A 23,597-nucleotide genomic window follows, 5' to 3' on the forward strand; every position below is an offset into this window, starting at 1 on the left:
GTAGAATTCAATTATGGGATCATTACGTTATACTTCGTATATCTTATTGGCAAATCCAGCAATTCTATAAAATTATTTTGTAAAAAATTGAAACGTATCATAGGTGATAGCAAGTCATTGCTCCAAAGACAATTACATATTAATAAACCAACTAATTACATTTTGCATCCAAATATTAAAACAAACAAACTAGAACAGTAAAAACATGAAGAGATCAACACAAAGCTATAGCAACTAAAAAAAGACATAACTTCAGCGAAAGACCTTAATAGTTGGTTATTCTCATGTTCCACATAAATCAACAAGTTTGGGCATCTGAGAAATTCAATCATACCATTACTAATATAAGAAAGGTGACAACTATTTTTAGGACATCCAAAATAGTATATGCAGCTATTGTGTCTGAGTAAAGGGTGTGTTTGCCTTGTATAGCGGACCAACAAAAGAGATCACACAATTGTTTGACGCTTTCCCTTTCCAGTATGTATTTCACAGGTTTTGTATATACTATTCCTTATTTACTGTTCTTGTTTTATAAAAACAAGGACAGAGATTGGAGAAAAATAAAGTGTATATACTTTGAGTTTGTCAGTTAATATAACAAAGAATGAAAAAAGGAAACAAGAAAATTTATTTCCATCTTAACTGAGAATTCATAAAGACAAATCAATTTACAATGTTACAGCCGAATTCTCTTACTCTACATTTTGCCATGGCAAATATCCCCGCATATATGAAATGTATCTGCCCTGGACTACAGCTGCAAAAAGGGGCAGAAGAATCAGGATCATCAATCGACTATAAATTGATCATCTTGATTGTCTCCTTCAACCCTAGTATCATCATGAACCATGCCGTTCACATGGTGCATATTAGGCATCACTTGTGACAGATAATGACTGCTCGTTCCTGCATGATCAGAGAGCCCACTAGGATGGCCTGACCACTGTGAAACAATTGTGAGCAACTGAGTTGTGAGATTTTGTTGTTCATGCAGTATCCGGGACTGAATCTGGCCCATTTCAGCTCGATGCTGATTCAACATGTCATCCATCCTTTTTTTCCATTCAGACCTCCTCAAAGTCATCCTCTCTTCCCATTCCCTCTCCTGAATCAACAGCTCCTCTCTTCTTCTGCTCTCCCTTTCTTCACATTCCTTTTCCATGGCTTCCCATTCTTCTAATGTTTGCTTCCTCAGCTCCTCCATATTCTTCTCCCTCTTTGCCCTTTCTCTATCCCTCTCTTGCCACATCTTTTCCCTTTCTCTCTCACGCTCTACAAGCAAATTTTCCTTCCTTTGCCTCTCTCGATCCCTTTCTATCTCCTTTTGGTCAAAACGCATTTCCATTTCCCTCAATTGTCCCAATTGATTTGCTAAGAAACTCCAAGCCTTCTTCTCAAACCCCTTAATTACCTTCTTCTTCTTTCTCAACCCCACACCATTAGCCTCAACCTCTTCATATGCTAACTCTTCATCACCATCATTCTTTAAACGGTTACTACTATTGTTAATATTCTCTTCTCCTTCCTCCCCATCATACTCAAAACCAAGACTCAAGACCCCGTCTTCCCCACCATCAATCCCCGCGGCAAAATCCTCCTCTCCTGAATGACCTAAATGGCCAAACTCCATCATATGACTACTCCCACAAAACCCTCCACCATTCTCATCATTATTAACCGTTCCCAACATAGAGTCATCATGATTACTACTAAAAACAAGAGGCACATCCCCAAATACCTCCTTGTACCTTAGAAAATTTGACCAATGTGAAACACCATCATCCCAATCAAATTCCTCCAAATTGCACCCCAAAGGCGAATCCGAATCCGGCTTCTTAATCTTTTGCTTAACCAGCAAATACTGATGCCTCATGTTTTGCACCTTGGTGGACACATCTTTCCATGTCCATTGCCATGGAAATGCAATTGGGTCCCTATCATGGTGCATTGAGTTCACATAAAAAGCAATGGGTCTAAATTTTTTCTCCCTAGTTTTCATCTTTCCCAAATTCCCATTTAAGATCAGCTCTCCATATCTATCAATTAGTGTTTTTTCCTCAGTCTCACTCCATTTTTTTCTCTTTAATGGAGTAGGAATCATAATTCATGTAATAATTTTATGTTGCTCTCAAAAATCAATCACTACCCATTACTCAAATCAATGTTTAAAGGCAAAATTATTCAACTAAACTTTGATGATTGCAGAAAATAACACATGCCCAGATGAAAATAAACACTTGATTTGAACAAGATCATCAGAGTAAAATTACTAACCTTCAAATTTAGGATAGTGAATCTTCAAACTGAGGGAAGGAGTTAATATGAAGTTGGAATACAACAAAGATAGCGCAGAAAAAATTGAGAAAAAGATTTGGAATTTATATGAGGTCACCGGAAAAGAGATGATTGTCGGAATCTTACATCTTTAATGTTCAAAGTGCAGGGGATATAGCCGTATAGGAAAGAGGAGAGAGAAATTTCCCCAAAATAATGAAAATAGAGTTAATTTATTTTTAATTTATTTTTCGGATATTTCACCAAATGCCACTGATAAATTTAAAAATTCATCAAATGTCATCGCACTTTTCAGAATTCACCAAATGCCACTCAGTTTTTTAAAAATTCACCGAGTGCTATTAATGACCAACGGCCGTTAACTCCGTTAGTCATTAGGGGTTATCATGACACATGTCATGATATTATTGGTCCATTTATCTTTATTAATAAAAATTAAAAAAAAAACTGAAAATATAAAATAAAAAAAAAAATCAGAAAATTAAAAAAAAAACCCAAAATTATTTCAAAAACCCCGACCAGCCAAAACCCCCATCAGCCACAACCACCCTCCCCGCCGTCGTTCCCGCCGTCCCATCTACTGGATTATGTTGTCCCACAGCACCGACGCCGCCCAAGAAGCTCTCCCGCTGCGCCGACCACCTAGAAGATCCCTCGCAGCGCCGACATCGTTCCTCCCCCTCCCCCTCCCACGAAACTCCCTCCCCACCAGCACGAAACTCCCTCCCCACCGCCACGAAACCCAGTCCTCAACCTTCAAAATCCTTTCTCTGTCCCGATCCCAGCCCCCTTCCCTTCCCCAATCCCTTTTCCGGCTACCTCCCCTTCCCCACGCTCCGATTTCGACCCTTATCCCCTTCTAACTTGGCGATTTTGGCCCTCCTCCTCTTCACAACCTTGATTTCGTTAATGGTTGTGGTGGGTAAACGGATAGGGGAGGGTTGGAAAGCAGCTCCGAGTTGGAGAATGGCGCGGCAAATCTGGCTGCTCTGGGCCTCGTCTGGCTGGTGGTAGGGGTGGCGAGGTGGTTGAGGTCACGGTGGGGCTAGGGTCTGGGGTTAATTTTAGGTTTTACAGGGTCGGGGAAGTTTGTGTGGGTGGTTTTTGGGGTCGACGGTGGGTCAGGTGGGGCGCAAAAGGGCCGGCCGGTCGATTTTCGGTGGTTAAGGTGGTGGCCGGCCGTTTTCCGGCGATATAAGGGGAGGGGCTAGGGTTTGGCGGTGGTAGGGGTGGCTGGGAAAATTTTGGGGTTTTTTTTATTTTAATTTTCTGTTTTTTTTTTATAATTATTTTCTAATTATTTTCAGCTTTTTTTTTTAATTTTTATTAATAAAGATAAATGGACCAATAATATCATGACATGTGTCATGATAACCCCTAATGACTAACGGAGTTAACGGTCGTTGGTCATTAATGGCACTCGGTGAATTTTTAAAAAACTGAGTGGCATTTGGTGAATTCTGAAAAGTGCGATGGCATTTGATGAATTTTTAAATTTGTCAGTGGCATTTGGTGAAATATCCATTTATTTTTTTATTTAAGAAAAATTGGTCAATTACAGCAATTTAAACTTTGTATTTTACAAATTGCAGGCATTTAAAAAAATTGCAAATTGCAAGCCTAATACCCCGTAATGAATTGTAAATTGCAATCCAATTCTATTTTTCATCGATTTGCGTGTCAAAAATATTTCGGGAAGGTTTTAGAGCAACTCCAATGGTAAGCTAATTGTGAAATTAGCTTGCCATGCCACCTAGGATTGCAAAGCTAATCTACCTTGTAGCTAATTAATCCCACAATGGTTAAGCTAATTTTCAATAAATTTTTTTATTTTTTTTAATTTTTTTTAATTCCCACAATTTGCTAAGCTAATTATCTTAGCTAAGCAAATAGCTTTGCCCAGCTAATTTGGTAATGCAATTCCAATGGTTAAGCTAATTATTTATTAGTTTCATAAATTGCAAGCTAGTCCTAATTTTACACTGTTTAGATTCATTTTAGCCATTTAAGAGCAACTCCAATGGTTGTAGCTATGGACTTGCTTGCAATATTAAATAATTCCGAGCTATTAGCTTCACCGTTGGAGATAGAAAATGCAATTAGCTTGGCTAAGCAAATTAGCTTTGATTGGAGAAAAACTTACCAAAAAAATATGTAATAGAATTAATTAAATGAAATCTAAAAAGTTAAAAAATGATGTGAAATTCATTTAGATTGTATGCTAATAGCTAGCCATTGGAGTTCAAAGTAGCTACAATAACAATTAGCTTAAAAGCTTATGTGGCATGTCAAGCTAATTATTAAAGTAGCTTGTCGTTGGAGTTGCTCTAAAAAACAAATTGAGCTTGAAATTGACAAAAAAAATTAACGTAAGCGCCTTGATTTACTACAAAAACTAGTTGCACACAAATTGATACATTTTTATACGCAAAACGAGACACTTACGTAATGTTTTTTTTCAATTTCAAGCTCAATTCGGATCCTTATTCAAATCAAGATTTTCTATGACTATTCTTTATGGGCTTCCATGGCTGCTATTATTTTACTCCTACTTGCTAAGGGATGACCTAAAGCTATTAAAGACACTTTAGGTGGCATGTGCCATTATTTCTTATAAAGAAATTAAGAAGCCTTCTCAAGTCTTAACTCTTAACCATCACAAATGAATGTTTAAGTTGATAATTCAAATTCATTACTATTGACTATTTGGCCCGTTGTATACTATGCATATTAATACTTACTCTAAAAATTTCAGGAAATTCAATTATAATAATCAAAACTTAATATGCATATCCCTTACATTACGATTATAAGAAATCTAGTTGACACATTAAATGTATCATGTGTGCATACATAATCATGTACTTGTATGTATCATATGTTGGACACACATGGACAACATGATTCTACATGGACACACATGGACATATAATAAAAGCTACTCGTATTATAAGAGTATGTTAAAATTTGATAAAACATTCGAAAATACGAGTTAAATAATATTTCTTTACTAGCTTCATAAGATTTTTAATCTCTTAACAAATGTAATTAACCCATTAAACTAAGGGGGATGTAAAAAGGTTCAGAAAATACTGCACAAATTTGCTTTGTTTCTCATTCCATCAGGGATCTGCCTTTCTAGATTTTTGCCATAACCAATATTTTTCATTTATTTTCCGAAACATATTCACAAGTCACAACCTCAAACCTACGTAGCGGAAAAAAATGGTGGAAAAAAAAAAAAAAAAAAACTAGCTAACTTAGAGCAGCGTTAATGGTGAAAATTTTAATAGTTCACAATGAGTGAACAAATAAGGTGGTGGCTTAATGGCAAACTCTATAATTGTTCATGATGAGTGGTCATGCGTTCGATTGCAGGAGCGAGCAGCTGGACGAAATAATTCGCTGTGGGCCCCACCAAAATTTTCCACTGATATTCATACAAAACGACGTCGTTTTGCTGTTTCATGTTGCAAAACGACGTCGTTTTGCTTATTAACGGGCAGAAAAAAAAAATAGAAAGTAGCGGCTGGGAGCGCGCCACTTGGCCCAGCCGCTGCTTGACACGTGTTCATTGTTTTAAATAAATCCGTTGTAATAATACAACGGATATATTTTATAAAATACAAATCAAAAAAAAAAAAAATTACCAACGGCTCTATTTTTTTCCCCTCTATAAATAGACACCCATATTGATATACTTTCTTCAACTTTGAAAATCCATTTCTTTCTACTATATTTTTCTCTTCAAAAATCCTCTCTATAATTACCAATATTATTATTATTTATACCAATATTAATATTATTATTGTTAATATTATTTTTAATTATTATCATTAATATTATTATTATCGTTACTATTTTTTTTTTATTATCGTTATTATTTTTAATATTTTTATTATTATTATTATTATTATCGTTATTATTATTATTAATATTAAATTTTTATTTTTTCCAAATATAAATTATAATTATGGATGCTAATACCAACCCCAAAACAAATAGAAAGCAGAAAAAAAAATTGGGTCAAAATATGATCCCGAATCAAGCCAATTTTCCTCCAATTCACCCAAATTTTTCACAAACACCCACAAATATTCCCCATAATTTTTCTGGAGTGTATCCTCAAATACCCCAGTCAAGTTGCCCATATAATCCACCAAATTTCCCTCAAAATTTTAATTTTTCTCAAAGCAGTTCAAATTTCCCACATCCATCCATGATACTAATGGGTTACGGTGAATATGGTGCTGCATCTGGATATTTTCCGTCACAAAAACCGAATCCCAATATTTGGGTATCGAGCAATGTCTTATCTGAAGAAGATGAGGCAAATGAAGAATGAGAGGATGATGGTGAGGGAAATGAAACTCCTTCCCCCCATCAAAACTTCACTCAAATGTTACAACAACCACTCCAATCAACTCCGGAATTTCGTGTTGGTTGTTCAAACAATAGAAGTTGGTCGCGATCAGAAACTACGGCTCTTATATCCGCCTACATGAACACCAGCACCAACATAATTATCGGCACAAATCAAAAGAAGGGTCAATTTTGGAACAGAGTCTTGGACGCATACGATGCTGCCAGGGAATCGAATCCAGTTGAAATATCCCTACGAACTATTAGTAGTTTGAAGGGAAGGTGGATGCGAATCTCTGAAGCCGTGTTAAAGTGGTGCGGAAGCTATGATAAGGCCCGAAAGCGAAAGGGAAGTGGCTATAACGAAGATGATGTTATCCAAGAGGCCCACAAAATCCATGAGAACTCATTCGGACGATTCACCTTCTACGAGGAATGGATCCAAATTAGGAAGTTTGACAAATTCCGGTCTTTGTTGGACCAACAAACATTCAAGCCTTCGGTGGGACGTCCACATTCAACTCCACTGACGGATGAGTCTGTAGGGAGCGGAAGTAGTGGGAAGAGGACACGGGATGAGGGTGACAATTCCTCACCTACCACACCGACCAGCGTGGGTGTCGGTGATGAGAGAGTAGCTCGTGCTGAAGGAATTAAAAAGGCTAAGTCGAGGTTGAAGGGTAAAGCTCCATCAAGTGAAGCATTTAAGGAATTAGAAACATTCAACACCCGATTGCAGCTATTTGGGGATTCGATGAATGTGTCAAACGAAGCAGAAATGAAGAGGCTTGAAATACAGGAGCGCAAGGAGGCAAGGAAACAACGGAAAATTGAGCTAGAACAACATAGGATCCACTGGGAGCAACTAGCTCGTCTAGAACAGAAAGTAACCGAGAACAGTGGGAAGACGAAATGATAGTAATACTTCAGAACAAAATTAAAAGTTTCACTAATGATGCTTAGGCATTGTAATCTTCATTTTCAGTAGTGATAAGTTTTCAATTCCAGTTCAACCTCTTGTACGCATTTCCAATTATTTGTACTTTATCAATTAATCAGTAAAATGGATCTTTTCCACTATCCCATTTTCATAGCCCATGTGATCTTTGTCTCTTTATTCAATTATATCAATTTGTCTCTTTATATATAATTGTGTCAGTATCTTAATTTCCCCTTTGTTAGCCCATGTGAAACCCTTCTTCTCCATTCAATTTCTGTGTGGTTCTAATCCAGTGTTTGTCATAGCCCATGTGATCTTTGTCTCTTTATATTCAGTTATTTCTGAAGAAGAATTACAAATTAGTTCACTATAAATAAACACCATTCTTTCATTTATTTTACACACAAACACATAAATCGTTTGCAGTTATTATTAGAAAACCTCACTCTATCTTACATTTCTTACGTAGAAAATGAATTCAAACAGTTTCAACTTAAGCTCAACCGATTCCTCTTCATCTTCATCTAACTCGGATGATGAGGGAAGGGAGCTTAGAGTTCAACAACGTAATGAAGTGTGTCTTATGATACAACACGTAATGCATGAGTACATTCCACCAATTATTCAAGCTGCCACTCAGCAACGCCGACGCAAATCTACTGAGCCCCGAAAGGATAGGGGACGCGAAGAAGGTCATGCACGGTTATACAATGACTATTTCGCGGAAGTCCCAGTTTATCCAAGTTCCTTGTTCCGGCGCCGGTTTCGAATGCGTAAACATGTGTTTGAGCGCCTTCTCAACGCAGTGACCCAACATGACCCTTGGTTTCAACAAAGGCGAGATGCGGCAGGTCGTCTTGGGTTGTCTCCACTTCAAAAGTGCACTGCGGTCGTTAGACAACTAGCTTACGGGTGTGCTTCAGACGCTTGTGATGAGTATGTCCGTATAAGTGAGGCTACTTCACGATTGGCACTCCAAAAGTTTACAGAAGGTGTCATCAACCAGTTCGGTGATCAGTACCTACGCCGTCCAAACATCGCAGATATGGAAAGATTGCTACGTATTGGGGAAGAACGTGGATTTCCTGGCATGATAGGCAGCATTGATTGTATGCACTGGGAGTGGAAGAAGTGTCCACACGTATGGAAGGGGAAGTATCAAGGAAGAGCAGGAGTTGCAACTCTCGTACTGGAGGCAGTTGCGGACAGAGATCTATGGATATGGCATTCGTTCTTTGGGATGACAAGTAGCTGCAACGATATTAATGTGCTTCATCGATCCCCTGTGTTCGAAGACGTCTTAGAGGGTCGAACACCTGCTGTGAACTTCGTAGTCAATGGTCATCATTATACGAATGGGTATTATCTTACTGATGGAATCTACCCTAGATGGGCTACTTTTGTGAAATCCATTACGAGTCCTCAAGCTCGTAAGGATCGTTTATTCGCAAAACACCAGGAAGTTGCAAGGAAAGACGTTGAACGCGCATTTGGGGTCCTTCAAGCTCGTTTTGCCATTATTAAAAAGCCGTCTTTGGCGTGGGATACCGACATACTCCACAATATCATGCTCGCCTGCATCATAATACATAATATGATCGTTGAAGATGAACGAGAGACGTATCAAAATAACGTTAATACCAATGAGTTTATGAATGCTGGAGGCAACGCTAATGAGGACACTACCGAGTATCGTACTGATCGTATTGTGGATATCGGGGCTTATACTTGACTCGTAGAACAGAGATTGAGGATCAACAGACTCATTTGCAGCTAAAAAACGATTTGGTCGCACATATATGGAATAAATTTGGTAACAACGAGAACTTACGCAATTAGGTTTACAACAAATGGTTATCCCTAAGGACATCTTACAAAACGATGTGTAGTAGTTCTTTTTTAAAAAAAAAATGTACTTGATTATAGTTGTAGTACTGTAATCACGATTTGTACCTCTTTTTTTTTAATTATGTTAATTAAAATTAGCTGCGTTGTTGTTTAAAAATATTGATCACAAGAATTAGTTTTTAAAAAAGCTAATAAAAAAACGCGATAATTTCTTAATTAGTAATCACGATTAAAAAATTAAATACGTCAATTAATTACATTGACATCGAGTTAATAAATTATAATTATGAATTAAATAGATTATATTTACAAAAATAAAATAAGGTGGGGTAGGGAGTATTGATGATGAACCATTGTTTAGTGTTCATTGTTAAGAGTGAATATTGTAAATGGTTTGTTGGGTTGATGTGGATGAGAGAGAAATGGTGATAGTGACCCATGAACCATTTTTTTGTGTTCACCAATAATGATGCTCTTAGCCGTATCCCTACAAATAATAAGAGCCCTTCCGCTATGAATATATATACCCTTTTATCAGAAATTGGTCTGCACTTGAGCCAAAAACGAAAAAACTGGCCATTCTGTAATGTGATAACATTTCAAGCCCGAACGTTGTGCTCCAAGAGACAAGGTATCATCTGTCCCGTTGAGTTCCAAGGGACAACCGGCAAAATATTTGTTGAATCTCCAAAAAATCGAGCTTACTCTCTGAAATTGCGGTCTGGGCTAGCATTGCAGTCAGAATGTCTTGAATTTTCATGATTGCAATTGACGCTATATTGCCTAGAAAGTTCAGCTGCAGCAAGCGGTGTTGCTGCTGGAGTATTTCCCATGTCCTTGGTTTTGTGAAGCAGAAATGTCCCAGACAGAATGGTTACAAATCCGCACAATTCTGTAGCTATTTGTGAACCATTTTGTGAGTCCCAATCCTGAAGATTTGGACAAACACGAGCAATGTAAATCATAAAATGAACAGCATATCACGGTATATAGACTATCTAAATGCCACTCAAGCCCCTACCAAAGAAGATTGTAAGAGTAACAAATGAAGGAAAATCTGAATTAAACTCCTTTAAAACTAATCACAGTATATAGACTTCCATCTAAACAGAATAGGCCGATTCATTCCTTTCAGAGTAAACTTTAAGCACATCAAAACATACTGAATGTCTCAGTCAAGTATAAACTGGTGCTACAATATGTTAAAATTACTGAACTAAACAACTAGTAAGACTAATTCAACATCATAGCCGTAAGAGGAATATTCATTTAGTGCAAGAACAGATGTCAATACAAATGTTGTTTTAACCAGCATTAGAACAATTAATTTGGCAGATTTGTTTTTAACTTTTGGCAATAAATTGGTGATATTGTCAGGATTTTACACCTTTAAGAGTTGTTCTGCAACATTAAAGAATAGGAATCAATATAATATTTACATCCAGTTCTCTGAATGAGTTATAACGATCTCTAATGTTTCATCATTTAATAATTCATGGTGTATAAATAGACATTACCGAGACTGCAACATGTGCTGTATTGAAATAATTAGCACTTTAGAGAAAATATTTATTGTTGCAACAACAGCAAAACTTTAAACTAGATTTTTGATGCCATAAGGTTAATTATAAATTAGAATTTTGCATTAGTAATCACTGAATTACCTTAAACATGATCATACTGGCAAGGATGGTGAGCGAAGTAAACATGACGTAGTAGACGGGGGAAACAACAGCAGTGTTAAAGGTGTCCAGAGCCTGCAACAATATAAATGTCATTGAAACTTCTAGGTAGCCTTTGTAATGCAATTGTACAGATTAAAAACAAATGACAAACTGTTGTGACGTAGAGCGCACATATGCTTGCAAACAAGATTAAAAGATACCTTCAAACCATTTTCTCACTAGCAAATATCCCAAGTCGAAAACAGAAACAAGCAATTTTCACCCCCTGCTAAATTCATCCTAATAATGAGGATATCCACTCGTGCAGAAACTATCGTTTCTATAACACAAAGGTAGGCAATATATTGAATCATAAGCCTGTCAAACAGTCAAAGCAAGATTGAAGGGTGTTTTTTTTTTTCCCTTCCATATAGTTATGGCAGTGGTTTTGCATAGATGAGAGATTGTGATTTTGTAAAATCTTAACAGGAAGAGATATGGGTCAAATTTCCAATACCATAACAATAAATTTCAATATTCAAGGTGACGCATCTGAAAAAATCAACAAAAAGAATAGGTGTCACTTGTTAGGTGGAAGGGAAACTTATGCAGATGTGGCTTGTCTAGAGGTATGTGTCTTTAATCATTAAATATATAACAGAAAATCAGAAGATATAATAGAATGCCGTTTGGGAGATATCAACAAAGCAGATCACAAGAAAAAGCAGAGTTTCACTTGTGATTGCAAGTCCCAGATAAATAAGCATCCACTTTCAACTATTCCTAATCCTCCTTTCTAGGTTATTCACAATGTATTTTGTAATGAGGTAAGTAGGTTTGTAAATAGTGCCCTTCAGTTAGTAAATTTTCGACCAATGCAAATCCAATTAATTAATTATAAATTTAGGTATCAACTAAAAATAACTAAGAAAAGAGGGAAGGGGTGCAAAAAAAGAAGATAGTAGTAGTTGTTGTACTGGTGCCGTAGTGGTGGTGGTAGAAGCGTACATGGTTCTACTGGTAGCAATCGTAGGTACTGCTGAAGTAAAGGAAGGAAGGGGTGAGGTAGTACAGTGGAGGAAGTAGGAAAGAAAATTGCAACTTACCTTAAAATCTCAATAATATACAAAAAAGCCCCAAACGTATCCACTTCCCATTATAGAGTGTCGAGTATTCAATATGGTTACTTGAGGTAAAAATAGTCTTATAGAGTTCAAGTGACATAGGTATCTATATCAAACCCATCCTTGTGTACTAGGTTGCATGTTCTACACAAATGCATATTGGCAAGTTAAGAACAACTGCCTCAATTAGACTAATATCAAGTTTGTGCTCAAATTCTACAGTTAGATGATTTGTATAATTATTTCAAGAGAACGTCAATTAAGGAAAATAATAAGGCTGCCATTGTAGTTGCCTTAAAAACACCTAGCTTATGAGAGTAAATAAGTATGCAATAAATCATAGTTATAACAGAACTCTAACATGCATCAATCTAATTCATAGAGCATTACTGAATGGATGTATTGATAAACATGAAAGGACAACAATATAGGATCCTGCAGAAGACAGAGATCATAGTGAGACTATCAACAATTACCTTGTTCAAGTAATTAATTTGCAAGAGACAGCAAATAATTACAACAATGGTGAAGAACCATGCTTGGAAGTATTTGAACTGGTTATTTCCCTCAAAAGTCAACTTTAAGGCAATACTCACAGCTTTGACACACATAACCTGCATATGCAAAAACAATATCATGTCTGTCCAATGAGTGGATAAGCCAGAAAGCTAAATTGTGTACATGTAAAGCTGGGATTCAATGAACAAACCGTAAGAGAGCCCATGAGGGAGCAAATTCCAATATACACAACCATATGTGTCCGCCCATTACGTGGAACGAAGTAGAAAATGAGTACAATAACCATCACAACAACAATGGCAGCATACACAAGAAAACCTGTTCACAGATAAATTTTCTGGTCAGCGATTTCTTGCACTTGGAGATTGTTGAATACTAAAGCTAATAAACGCTACATATGAAACATCATGGATAAGCATATTAGACTGCTGCAAGCCTTTGGAGGTACACAAAAGGAAAGCACGACCCTTGAAAGAAATTCCTCTTGAGCATATAAGAATTATGGCAAAACTATGTGAACTTCAGTATTTTACCAATATAACACATGCAATACCAATTATTTAAATCTTTAAAACATGACAAGAAGACTAAGTCAAACTGATAAGGTTCCATATGCAATTACCTGGCTCTGTGGCAAGCGTCCATACTTGCTTAACAGATTCAATATCCCTCTCGTGTGGGGCATGTAAGACAATAGTGGTCGAACCGACCACACAGAGAACACAACCAAGCATACCAAATATGTGCAATTTTTCGTTAAGGATAAAATGAGCTAGAACTGAACTGCATTACAGAAACTAGATTTAGGAAATTAAATATTAAATCAAAACAGACAGGTAATTAAGGTGAAAGGAGTCCAATGTTGCATTGACCAAACCTGAAGATAATACTAAGGGCTCCCAAAGGAGTAACAAGAATTGCAGGTGCAAAAGCATATGCTGCAAAATTAGCAATCTCCCCAACAATCACTAGCAAAATACAAATGAAGGCACACTATTAATCCACCATTCAATTCACCATCATGTATCATTCAATCAACTCGAAAAGCGACACACAAACAAAAAATAAATGACAGCAACCACATCCATCTAAATTTCACACGACGAAATCTGACAAAAACTTACTTGCAATCATTCCTGTCCACCACCAAGGTTCATACAGGTATGAATGGCCTCCTGATCCTGGTAAATTAAAAAACATAAACATTAAAAGCAACCCATTTACCAGAAAAACTTGCCTTCGATTCCAATTTCCAAATTAACAATGATGAAAATCCTAATATCTCAATTCCAAGAAATGCATGAATATTAAACACAACTTCAAAAGCCAACATTAATAAGAAATAATAAAAAGATTGAAAGGATCAAAACCTGCTCTAGTCCCAGTTGTCCCAGCTTTCATGAGACCTTTTTTCTTAATGATGAAGCTTGACCCAATAAAGATACTCGAAGAAACAGCCAACACAAGCCCCTTAACATTATCTGACGACATCACCATTGACAATTTTTTGCCCCAAAACCAAAAAATAAACCCAATTCAATCCAATCCAATGCGAAATTCAAAACCCTTTGAAAGCCAAATTCTTTTCAAAACCCTGATAATACCCACATATATAAATTCATCAAATTTCAAGAATCACAAACAAAATCTTGAAAATTAATTGGAAAATTCAGATACCCACTTGGCTCTTTTTCAAGGGAAAAATGTGGATTACACATCTAAAACCAATCAAATATTCATTAATTTGAGATTCTTGAGAATTTTCCGAACATGGGTATTTCCAAAAAAATCTAAAAAACTCAAAAAGGTGGCTCCTTTCACGTTGTAACTTGTGAAAAATCCCAATATTTTTTGCGAAATTTGTTTGGATATTGAATTCTTCCCCCCTTCTCTTACTCTCTCTGTATTCTCTCTCAGAAATTGTTCAAAGGAATTCGACAGCAACAGCCGAGAGAGGAGAGAGAGAGAAAGAACAGGGACGATGGTATTTCCGTTACGTTTGGTATGAATTACTTTGAAAGAGAAAGCCAAAAAAAATGGAAAATCCAAAAATTAAAAAGGTTTCCTTTTTTGCTGTCAAGACTCAAATTTTTATTTTTAATTTTTTTTCCCCTGATTGAAGTTGCAAAATGGGGTAGCCACACAATTTTTGAGTTCATGAAGATCTCCGGATCCCGCGTTTATTTATTTATTTATTTATTTATTTTAGTATTTACCCGATATCGTGTATCGTAGATTCTTAATGTAATATGCACTTATGCAGTATTTACTTATATCGTTATACGGTAAAGAACATAAGCCATATTATATTGTAACTTATGGAGTGATATGGTGGGTCATATGTTATCAAATTGTATCTAAGTCTGTGTCAAAAAAAAATGTAAAAAGAGATCTCATCATATCATAACCTATGTTGTGAACTCGTGATACGATATGAAATAATATCTTAATATGTTGTAATCATGTCTTAATATGGTAAGGAAGATGAGATGTTATATTCTAACCTATGTTGCGATACGGTAATGAAACAAATCTTATTAGATTGTGATTTATGTCGTGATATGGTGTGAACAAAAATCTTATTTGGATTTTGATTATAACTATAACAAGTTAATCAATCTAGGTTTGGTGCAGCAAGCCATACACTCATACCCTTGGAAGATCACCCACATAAAACCATAGATGGTAGGAATCAAACCACAATATATTAAGGTCATATTTAACGATATTGCGAGGGTATTAGGTGGTGATCTTATTAAGGCAAAATTAGTTGATTTACTAATTTTAGCTAATTGACCAATACAGTAAGTTAATTGGGGTATTTAGTGGCCAGCTGATTTGAATAGTTAATTTCACAAGATAAGCTTATTTTTAATAAGCTACTTGAAGGAGCTTTTTCATTAGCATATTCAAATATTTTAAAGTGAGATGACATTTAACCCAAAACTCTACCATTTTTAAATACTACGTATGTTAATTTCCTTATTAATCATTTGCATACTCAAACTTTAAACAATTAGTTAATTATCAATCACTTTTATACAATCAACTGAAATAATCAGCAGTGTTTTATTATTTTTATAGCCTTTTATTTCTACTGTGTGTTTTTCGTTTTTGTTATTTTCTTTCATTTGGTGCTTGTAACCTCATTCGAATAAAAAAAAAACTAAAATAATCAATTACTCAAATCAATTAATACAATTATCTTTAAAAATCAGCTAACAAGATCAACTTTGTTTTTCAACCTTTCTCCAAACACGACCTACAATATTCTTACATACAGTTAAACCTAGTACAGAGTTTCATCCATCTCAGTTACAAAGTACAATTTTTTTTACTTCGAGCTAAACAAAAGGAGAAGAAAAAAAAAAAGTTCAAATGTGTCAAATAATTAGAGATAGAAAGAGTATGTTACTTGTACAAGTAAGTAACTAAGGTTTGTGTCGATGCTGACCAATTTAGCCAGCTACTCCTTCCCGTATTGGCATGACATGAGTCATGATTCATGAATGTGAATGATGGGGTTATCGGAGTTGGACCATTCACTCTAAAATCGCACGTCTAAGACCAAAAAATTGACACTATCTTTGATACAAAAGTGTCATTCTTAAGTACGATAATGCTCCACAATACAATTCATTACCTGTAATACGCCTCCCATAAACTTTGACAAGTCAAGTCAACGCAAAATATCAACTCTTCCCATTATATTTAAATCACTTAATTCTGGCAAATACAAATACAATTGCAATGAACAACCCTATTTGGAAAGATTGTATAATACATCTTACAATTGCCAACTGTTGTGACAAGAGGAGCACCTGCCAGCAAATTAGCAGATAGACTGATTTATTGCTTAACAAAGTCAATACGGTATACCAAATACGCGAAAAACCTAGACTTGAAACCCGTTTACATTCATCTCGTCTACTAGTAAAGAAGACGCGGAACTTCCATTGGCCAAAACTTTCGAATCAAACCTGCTGCAATGTTAGTTCGGAGATAGATAAAACAATCCCAGGACAAGACAAAATGATCGACGCATTTGGTACAGGGGGAAAAGCAAATGATTTTAACCAAATATTCGGAGTGGATCATATTATTCACCCTTAGAGATATGTCAACAAAACCTCTGTTTTCATCGATCAGGAATTGTCAACCAAAACCAGATCCAGGGATACAAAAGTGCTGACTTGCAACCATACAAATTTGGAGCAGAGATATCAGCTCTATCGTACAAAAGAACCAAACAAAAAATGCTGCCTAAGCTGTAGCTGTGATATGAATATATGCTTCTTACGGGAGTATTTTCCGACGGCGACGAGGAGTTTCCCTCTTGACATACATCTTCTCTATATCGTTCAATGGTCGTGTTGATCCATCAGGTTGACTCACAAATTTCCATCCACCACTTCCTCCACGCTTTCCCCGAGGTCCTAACTTCTCCACTGTAAAACTCCAACCATCTGAAGGGCGCCTCCTACTATATTTGTGCACCTTAACCTCATTCTTGAACTGTTCACAAAAGCGGAGATAGCATTACACAACATTATAAGCACAAAAATAGTCAACTGTTGGCAACATATTCACCGCACAGCAAGTTAAAGATTAGAACCAAATCTAGTCGACAAACATTCTGTTTTGGGATGTGCCAGATAACTGTCAGCCCTAACACACAACGGAAGTTGTAGTCACTCTCACATGAATGGAAAAAATATATATAGTACATCCCAAGATTTTCTCCTCCTTTTTCTTCAAGAAACAAGACACTAGAGCAATAGCTTTACCAAACAATGAGTACCACTGTCCTAGAAAAAAAGGACTAAAGTTCTCACAAACTTTGTATGCCAGTGGAGTATAGTAGTATTTGCTATTGTAATATTTAATCTTATGTTCTATTTTATAATTAATATTCAGCCCTCTGCCTAAAAGTCAAAACCATCCAGTTAAAAAGAAATGGTATTGAAAGCAATAATTCAAGTGTAATCATTGATTCACTTTCACAGCCAAGGATGTTTAGTGCAACCCAATAGCAGAGTGTAGAGAATCAAGGTTGATCTAGTGGTTGGAGAATGGAGACCCTCCCTCCATCTCTGTGAGAGGGTTCAATTTTCACCCCTTGTTAGAGGGATCCCCAATCCCCCCCCCCCCCCCCACCTGCAAGGGGCTTCTTACAAAAAAATAAAATAATGTACGACTCAATTTTGAAGTGACTCCAAGAGGTGAAACGAAGAGAGAGAGAGAGAGAGAGTTACTCCAGGCACTTACTTTCATCTTGTTGAAATTAAACTTCTGAAGGAATTCTTCATACAATATATCATCTTCCTTCTTTGATATCTCATAGTGTACTTCATCAGGATCTCTAGTGGTGCCATCCCAACCCTCAGGCATGACCTTAAAATCAGGTTTGTATGGAAGTGAGGCTACATGAAACTCTCTATCATGGGAAACGAAGAATCTGCAAGAAAGAAACCAACAGGGTAAATTCAAGGATAAAGTTTCAAACTTGTATTTATTGATACAATATTTATCTTTTTATACTCCTGACAAGAAGCATTAAACTACAAAAAAAGCCTACATTCCTCACAGTTTAATAGGCCCAACAATATGGATTAGTTGCAGGAAATCTTAAAAGCTTCAGATACAGGCACACAGCACAGCCAAATTGGTCAAATTTGAGTCTAAAGTCAGCAGTGTAGTTTACAAGCAGTGTTTTATTATTTTTATAAGCATAATATAACAATATAAGCAGTTGCAATTTGTAAGGAAGTAATACAACCCTGAATACAAACAATATATAATTATAAAGGTAAAGCCGTAAAGGAAATAAATGGTATATGGCTGGCAAAGTCTACATACAATTATACAAACAAACCAAGCCAAGAAGAACAAAAAACAGCAGAAGGCATTCAAGCAAACAAGGAAAGAGATTAAACACTTCTTCCTAATAAAATACCTGGAAACCCCAAAATCCAAACTACAATACACTTGACCAAATTACACTTTCTGTCTTCCAGTTACTTGAAAGATTAAGTTCGGTAAAATAAACTGTCTGATGCATTCAGTCACAACACACACGCGAAAGAGACGAGAGAGAGAGAGAGAGAGAGGGATACATAGCAAGGACAAAGAGGTCTACACACGGGTGAAAAAGCACAAAACAAGTATTTCCAAAGATCAGAAGCTTCTATTTGATTCCCATTGTCAAGTCCTCATCTCTTAGTTACAATATTTTCTTCCTAAAGCAAGTTCTGAGTTCTGACAATGACTATTTATTTCTTTACCATTGACTAGCTTTACTTCCAAAATCTATGATGAATAATCACCAATTCATCCGAGAAAGAAACTACCAGCATGGTAGACAGGTTCAGTAAGGTCTAGCAAGCTCTCATCTTCCTTTGAAACAGTCATCGATCCCAAAAAAAATTCTCAAATCCTGAGAATAAGACTTTTGCAACTATAAGCTCAAAAACCTGGGAAGCATGATTCCAGCTTCTGTTGATGCTGTTAGTTTCCCAATCTATTCTACGAGTAAATCTACACCTTTAGATTAAAGTAATTTACTTTTAAAAAAATCTTCATAGCTTTGCTACATCTATAACCCACTCATTTGACCACAAAGTCCAAGTTAGAGTGTGTAGAACCACTTATTGGGCTTTCTATTACCATCAGTCCTCGATTGACTCTCTCCCTTTGCATCTATGATAACCTTGTACACCAGATTACCCACTCATATGGCCACGAGAATAGCTCAAAAGCCTCAAAATAGGCTTGTAGCTCCAATACCTCTAAAAAAGCTCTTGCTCGTGACAGGGTAAATTTGGTAATACCGTAATATTTACAAGACTTCCTTTGAAAGCAACTATGAGTACAAAGTACATTTGTACTTTGGGATTGTACTTACGTTTTGAATCTTCTTAACTTGTCAATTTCTGACAGTTCTGATTTTAACAGATGCGGAAAAATTTTATTACACCTCCTGTCCTCTCTCACTCTGCGGCTCTGCCCTTCTCCCTGCCTATAAGAAGGTTTCATGTCCTGAGATTTCATTACAAGGTAAATACCCGCTCCAAAATATATACTATCATCCTATTTTGTGTATATAAGAGGGATAAAGAGTGTAATTGGGATTTCAGATATAAGTTCAGATATGAAAGAATCAACCACATTGCATTGTGCATTCTTTACATGGCAAGGACCATGTGGCATAAGAGTTTAATAAGTATATTACGAGCTCCATTTGTTATATTTCAAGAATATTTAGTATTTAGTTTTTCCTATGGGGGAGGAAAGATATGGAGTGTATAGAAAGACATCAAAAGGCTGTCAATGATTGACAAATGGGGGCAAAAAATCCTTAATCTTGATCTTAACGGTATGCTACTTCACTAAGCCCAACAACAAGAGATACTACATACAATTCATAATACCTTCAAATTGAAGAATATTGAATTATCTTGTCTACAAACAAGGAATGACGAGCTCTCAAATTAACTTGAAGGCAATATTAGTCATATTGTGGGTAGCAGAGAGGTGGTAATATAAAAAATGGTGAAAGAAGAGAGAGGTGTGTGTGTGTGTGGGGGGGGGGGGGGGGGGATGAGTCAACATTAGTCATCATTCATCAAGGGGTCAAATAACCATACAGCAGACACGTCACTGATATCAGTAACCTGACAATAAGGATACTCAATTTTGTATGCATTGCACACAATTCCAAACAATAAGAGTACATCATGCATAAAACCATGACCAAAGAGCAACTTATCTATTACACCAAATTACAAAGGGTAACCCATGAAAAAGCTTAATAATACTTGATTGCTCTCTAAACCAAGTAACTGCAACTCAGCACAAATTTCAAAAAACTAGAGTAGGATATCAGACTAGAATTTCAACAATCTGACCCTAAAACTATAATTACTCTCCTAAATACACAACTCATAGTGTTTCGACAATGTGGTGTTTGTCTTTTCATCTCTAAAGATTGTTCAAGAGCTTAACTCCCATTACAAAGATACATGGTGCCATGGGAGGAACAACTTTGTCTTGTATTCTCAACTGACAAAAGAATAGAACAGAGGAAAGATAAAGAGAAGTTTAAGAGAGTGTGGCAAGAGAGAACATACTGAAAGGGTTTGGAATGCAGACATTAAAAATTTGCCTCAGACAAAAGTTTAGGTCCAACAAAGTACTTATATTCTCCTCGGGCTTCAGTAAGAAGCATAATCAGGTCAAAAACAGTGCCCCGCATATAGAGTAATAACTAAATCATCCGAATGTAAACTGAATGAAATGGCGAATTAAAAATCTACACAAAAGCAAGCTAATAAAATTACTTTGCAAGGGGAAAAAGCTGAGCACGAGAAAGGTAACAGCCAATAGGAATCCTACCTGTAGACACAGAATCTGTCACAGATCTTTTGACCTGCTAAGAGGGGAAACTATAGAGGAGTGCAGTATTTTAAGCATATTGGGATTAAACTAGTTTCAACTACAGACATCGAAGAAATCAATACAAACAAATTATTCATATCATATACTTCTAACGTGCTGCGATCAGCAAGGGTACATTATCAAACACACTACTACCAGTTGCATAAGAACCCAACTAGAATTTGACATCTTGCTCTTTAAACATAAGAACTTAAACATCAACTTCAACCACAAACATACAATGAGCAAATGCCAAATTAAGTCATTCAAACACTCAACAGGTAGAACAATTCAAAAATACAAGCACTAATCGGCCATAAACCCATATCATCTTCATTACACCTAAAAGAAACAAAACCAAGCACCAATTGATACATAACAAAATTCCACATACATTGTCACTAAATTTCTTGCTCACCTCATAATATGTTTCATAATAATAAAACTCAGTAATCAACCCATAAAAATGCATCAAAAAATGAACTTACTCAGGGAAAGCATCAAGCAAAAGCTCAACAGAATCATCCAAAGGTTCACCAAGCTTTTTCTCCTCTTCTTCCTCAAGCTCCTTAAGCCAAAGAATGGCAACCACCCTTTGCCTCATAATCCTAAAATCCTTAGCCAAACGTTCCACATTATAAACCTCAGGGTCTCCCTTATGCAACCGATACATTTCGGCTTTTTCGGAATCCTTCAAGTAAGAGCCTCTAGCACCAGGCTCAGTAATCTGTTTCAATACCACACTAGTCTCTTCCATCTTTTCATCCCACTCATCCTCAGCATCCAATTCTCTCCTCGCCTCTCGCCGCGCCTCACGCTGCAGCTCTGCCATTTGCTTCCTTAATAATCTCTCCGACGAATCACCCGAAGAACGAGAATTCGATCGAGGTTCCGATACCGAACCAACCCCACCACCAGAAGGTACATGGTGAGCAACCTGATGACCCACTGCTTCCCCATCAAAGTGATCTTTGGTTAACCCAGTAGACCAAGAATAAGCTGATTCATCCCACTGAAAATTATCACTGCCTACTTTGCTATCACCCCATGGAAGATTTCCACCGCCATTTTCGGAATCATTCGAGAAACTTCTAGAATTCGTAAACAGCTTGAAATTGGGGATTTCTGACAAATGCTTTGATAATATACTCGCACTACTGTAGTAATATGAGGGTGAATTGCGCGATACGATTCGACTCAAAAATTGCATCTTTTAGCAGCGAAATCGACGACTATAGAGAGAAATGGAAAAAATAAAAACCTAAATGCTCTTGATTGAATGAAACAGCTAAGTTTGAAACAGCATCACATTGAAATGGGAGATGGGGTTTTCGCCATTGATGATCAGTGAAGGTTGAGGAAGAAAGAGAGGGAAGCTCGATGAATTGAGAGCAAAACAACTAAAAGCCTAAACCCTAGAACAAGATTCGGGTTTCACAATGGGTGGTAAGTTTGAGAGGAAAACCCATGCCCGGCTTCAAACCCGTCACCAATTAGTGTTGATGGGTCATAAAGATAAGGACCCATTCGGTTCGGACTCGAAAATTTTAACTATAGACTAGAAACATTAACTCCGTACCTCAAAGATACGTTAATTTTTGAAACAACTAGGGCACCATGTGAATTTTGCAATTACCTTGAGGCTAAAGAGTACTCGTTGAAATAACTAGTCGATTCCCATTTATCAAATATCAACAAACATTATTAATATCATGGCAATTGTTGTAAATAATAGGTAAGACTTTTGGAAAACTATTGATAAAATAATGGAAAGTTGAGGTGGACTCCGTTGTTCCCATTTGTGGACAAATCTGGGGAGGAGGAGAGAGTAACAATGCCCCCAAAGTAAAACCCACCTCCCATTAATAATGAAGGAATGCATGTCAATCTGATCAAACACTACTGACGACGAATTTCAAACACAACTGGCGGCTTTGCCGCCAAATTAGACGACAACCCTAAGTAAAAATAAGGTAATTTAGGGTATAATTAACCCCAAAGGGTAGGTATTAAACTCATCCATTGTTTCCACCATTAGAGATGAGCTTTCATTGCTTCGTCATTGAAGATGAACTTTTCATTCGCTATTGAAGGCAGCCACAAAAGTTTGCCCAATTTTGTCCTTTACAAACATAGTTGAAAAGACCGCAAGACCCCTATATTAACAAGTTTTGTTGATATCTGATATTAACTTGTATTTTCTCATGAAATAACTATGTGTTTTTTTTTTCCCTTAAATGACATTAATCAATAGAAACCATATTTTAAGCACGATAATTTTTATTTTTTTTCCATCTAAAATATTTGAATGAAGAAATTGTTACAAATTTATGTAATAAAAATTAAACATACATATAAAACTCTGTATTTCATAAGACATTATTTGCTTACAATAAGTAGTACTTT

At 36.4% G+C, this 23,597-nt stretch overlaps 4 protein-coding genes across 4 annotated transcripts; 2 read left to right on the plus strand and 2 right to left on the minus strand.

Moving 5' to 3' along the window:
* The first annotated feature begins 6,697 nt into the window (after positions 1 to 6,697).
* LOC110714809 (glutathione S-transferase T3-like) lies at positions 6,698 to 7,576 on the plus strand. Its single transcript, XM_021893359.1, has one exon. The coding sequence runs from the start codon at positions 6,698 to 6,700 to the stop codon at positions 7,574 to 7,576; it is 879 nt and encodes a 292-aa protein (XP_021749051.1).
* Positions 7,577 to 7,709: 133 nt separating this feature from the next.
* On the plus strand, positions 7,710 to 9,353 carry LOC110714978 (putative nuclease HARBI1). Its single transcript, XM_021893533.1, has one exon. The coding sequence runs from the start codon at positions 8,073 to 8,075 to the stop codon at positions 9,330 to 9,332; it is 1,260 nt and encodes a 419-aa protein (XP_021749225.1). The 5' UTR covers positions 7,710 to 8,072; the 3' UTR covers positions 9,333 to 9,353.
* Positions 9,354 to 9,777: 424 nt separating this feature from the next.
* On the minus strand, positions 9,778 to 15,020 carry LOC110714860 (probable magnesium transporter NIPA2). Its single transcript, XM_021893407.1, has 9 exons — positions 14,437 to 15,020; positions 14,126 to 14,349; positions 13,880 to 13,936; positions 13,633 to 13,723; positions 13,378 to 13,538; positions 12,946 to 13,073; positions 12,713 to 12,850; positions 11,113 to 11,205; positions 9,778 to 10,377 (listed from the first exon to the last, which is right to left on the minus strand). The coding sequence occupies exons 2-9, from the start codon at positions 14,250 to 14,252 to the stop codon at positions 10,150 to 10,152; spliced, it is 1,023 nt and encodes a 340-aa protein (XP_021749099.1). The 5' UTR covers positions 14,253 to 14,349; positions 14,437 to 15,020; the 3' UTR covers positions 9,778 to 10,149.
* Positions 15,021 to 16,434: 1,414 nt separating this feature from the next.
* Positions 16,435 to 22,611, minus strand: LOC110714733. Its single transcript, XM_021893273.1, has 3 exons — positions 21,680 to 22,611; positions 18,024 to 18,213; positions 16,435 to 17,270 (listed from the first exon to the last, which is right to left on the minus strand). The coding sequence occupies exons 1-3, from the start codon at positions 22,399 to 22,401 to the stop codon at positions 17,052 to 17,054; spliced, it is 1,131 nt and encodes a 376-aa protein (XP_021748965.1). The 5' UTR covers positions 22,402 to 22,611; the 3' UTR covers positions 16,435 to 17,051.
* Positions 22,612 to 23,597: the final 986 nt, after the last annotated feature.

The sequence above is a fragment of the Chenopodium quinoa genome, unplaced genomic scaffold, assembly GCF_001683475.1.
Source record: "Chenopodium quinoa cultivar QQ74 unplaced genomic scaffold, ASM168347v1, whole genome shotgun sequence".
NCBI classification, from domain to species: Eukaryota; Viridiplantae; Streptophyta; class Magnoliopsida; order Caryophyllales; family Amaranthaceae; genus Chenopodium; species Chenopodium quinoa.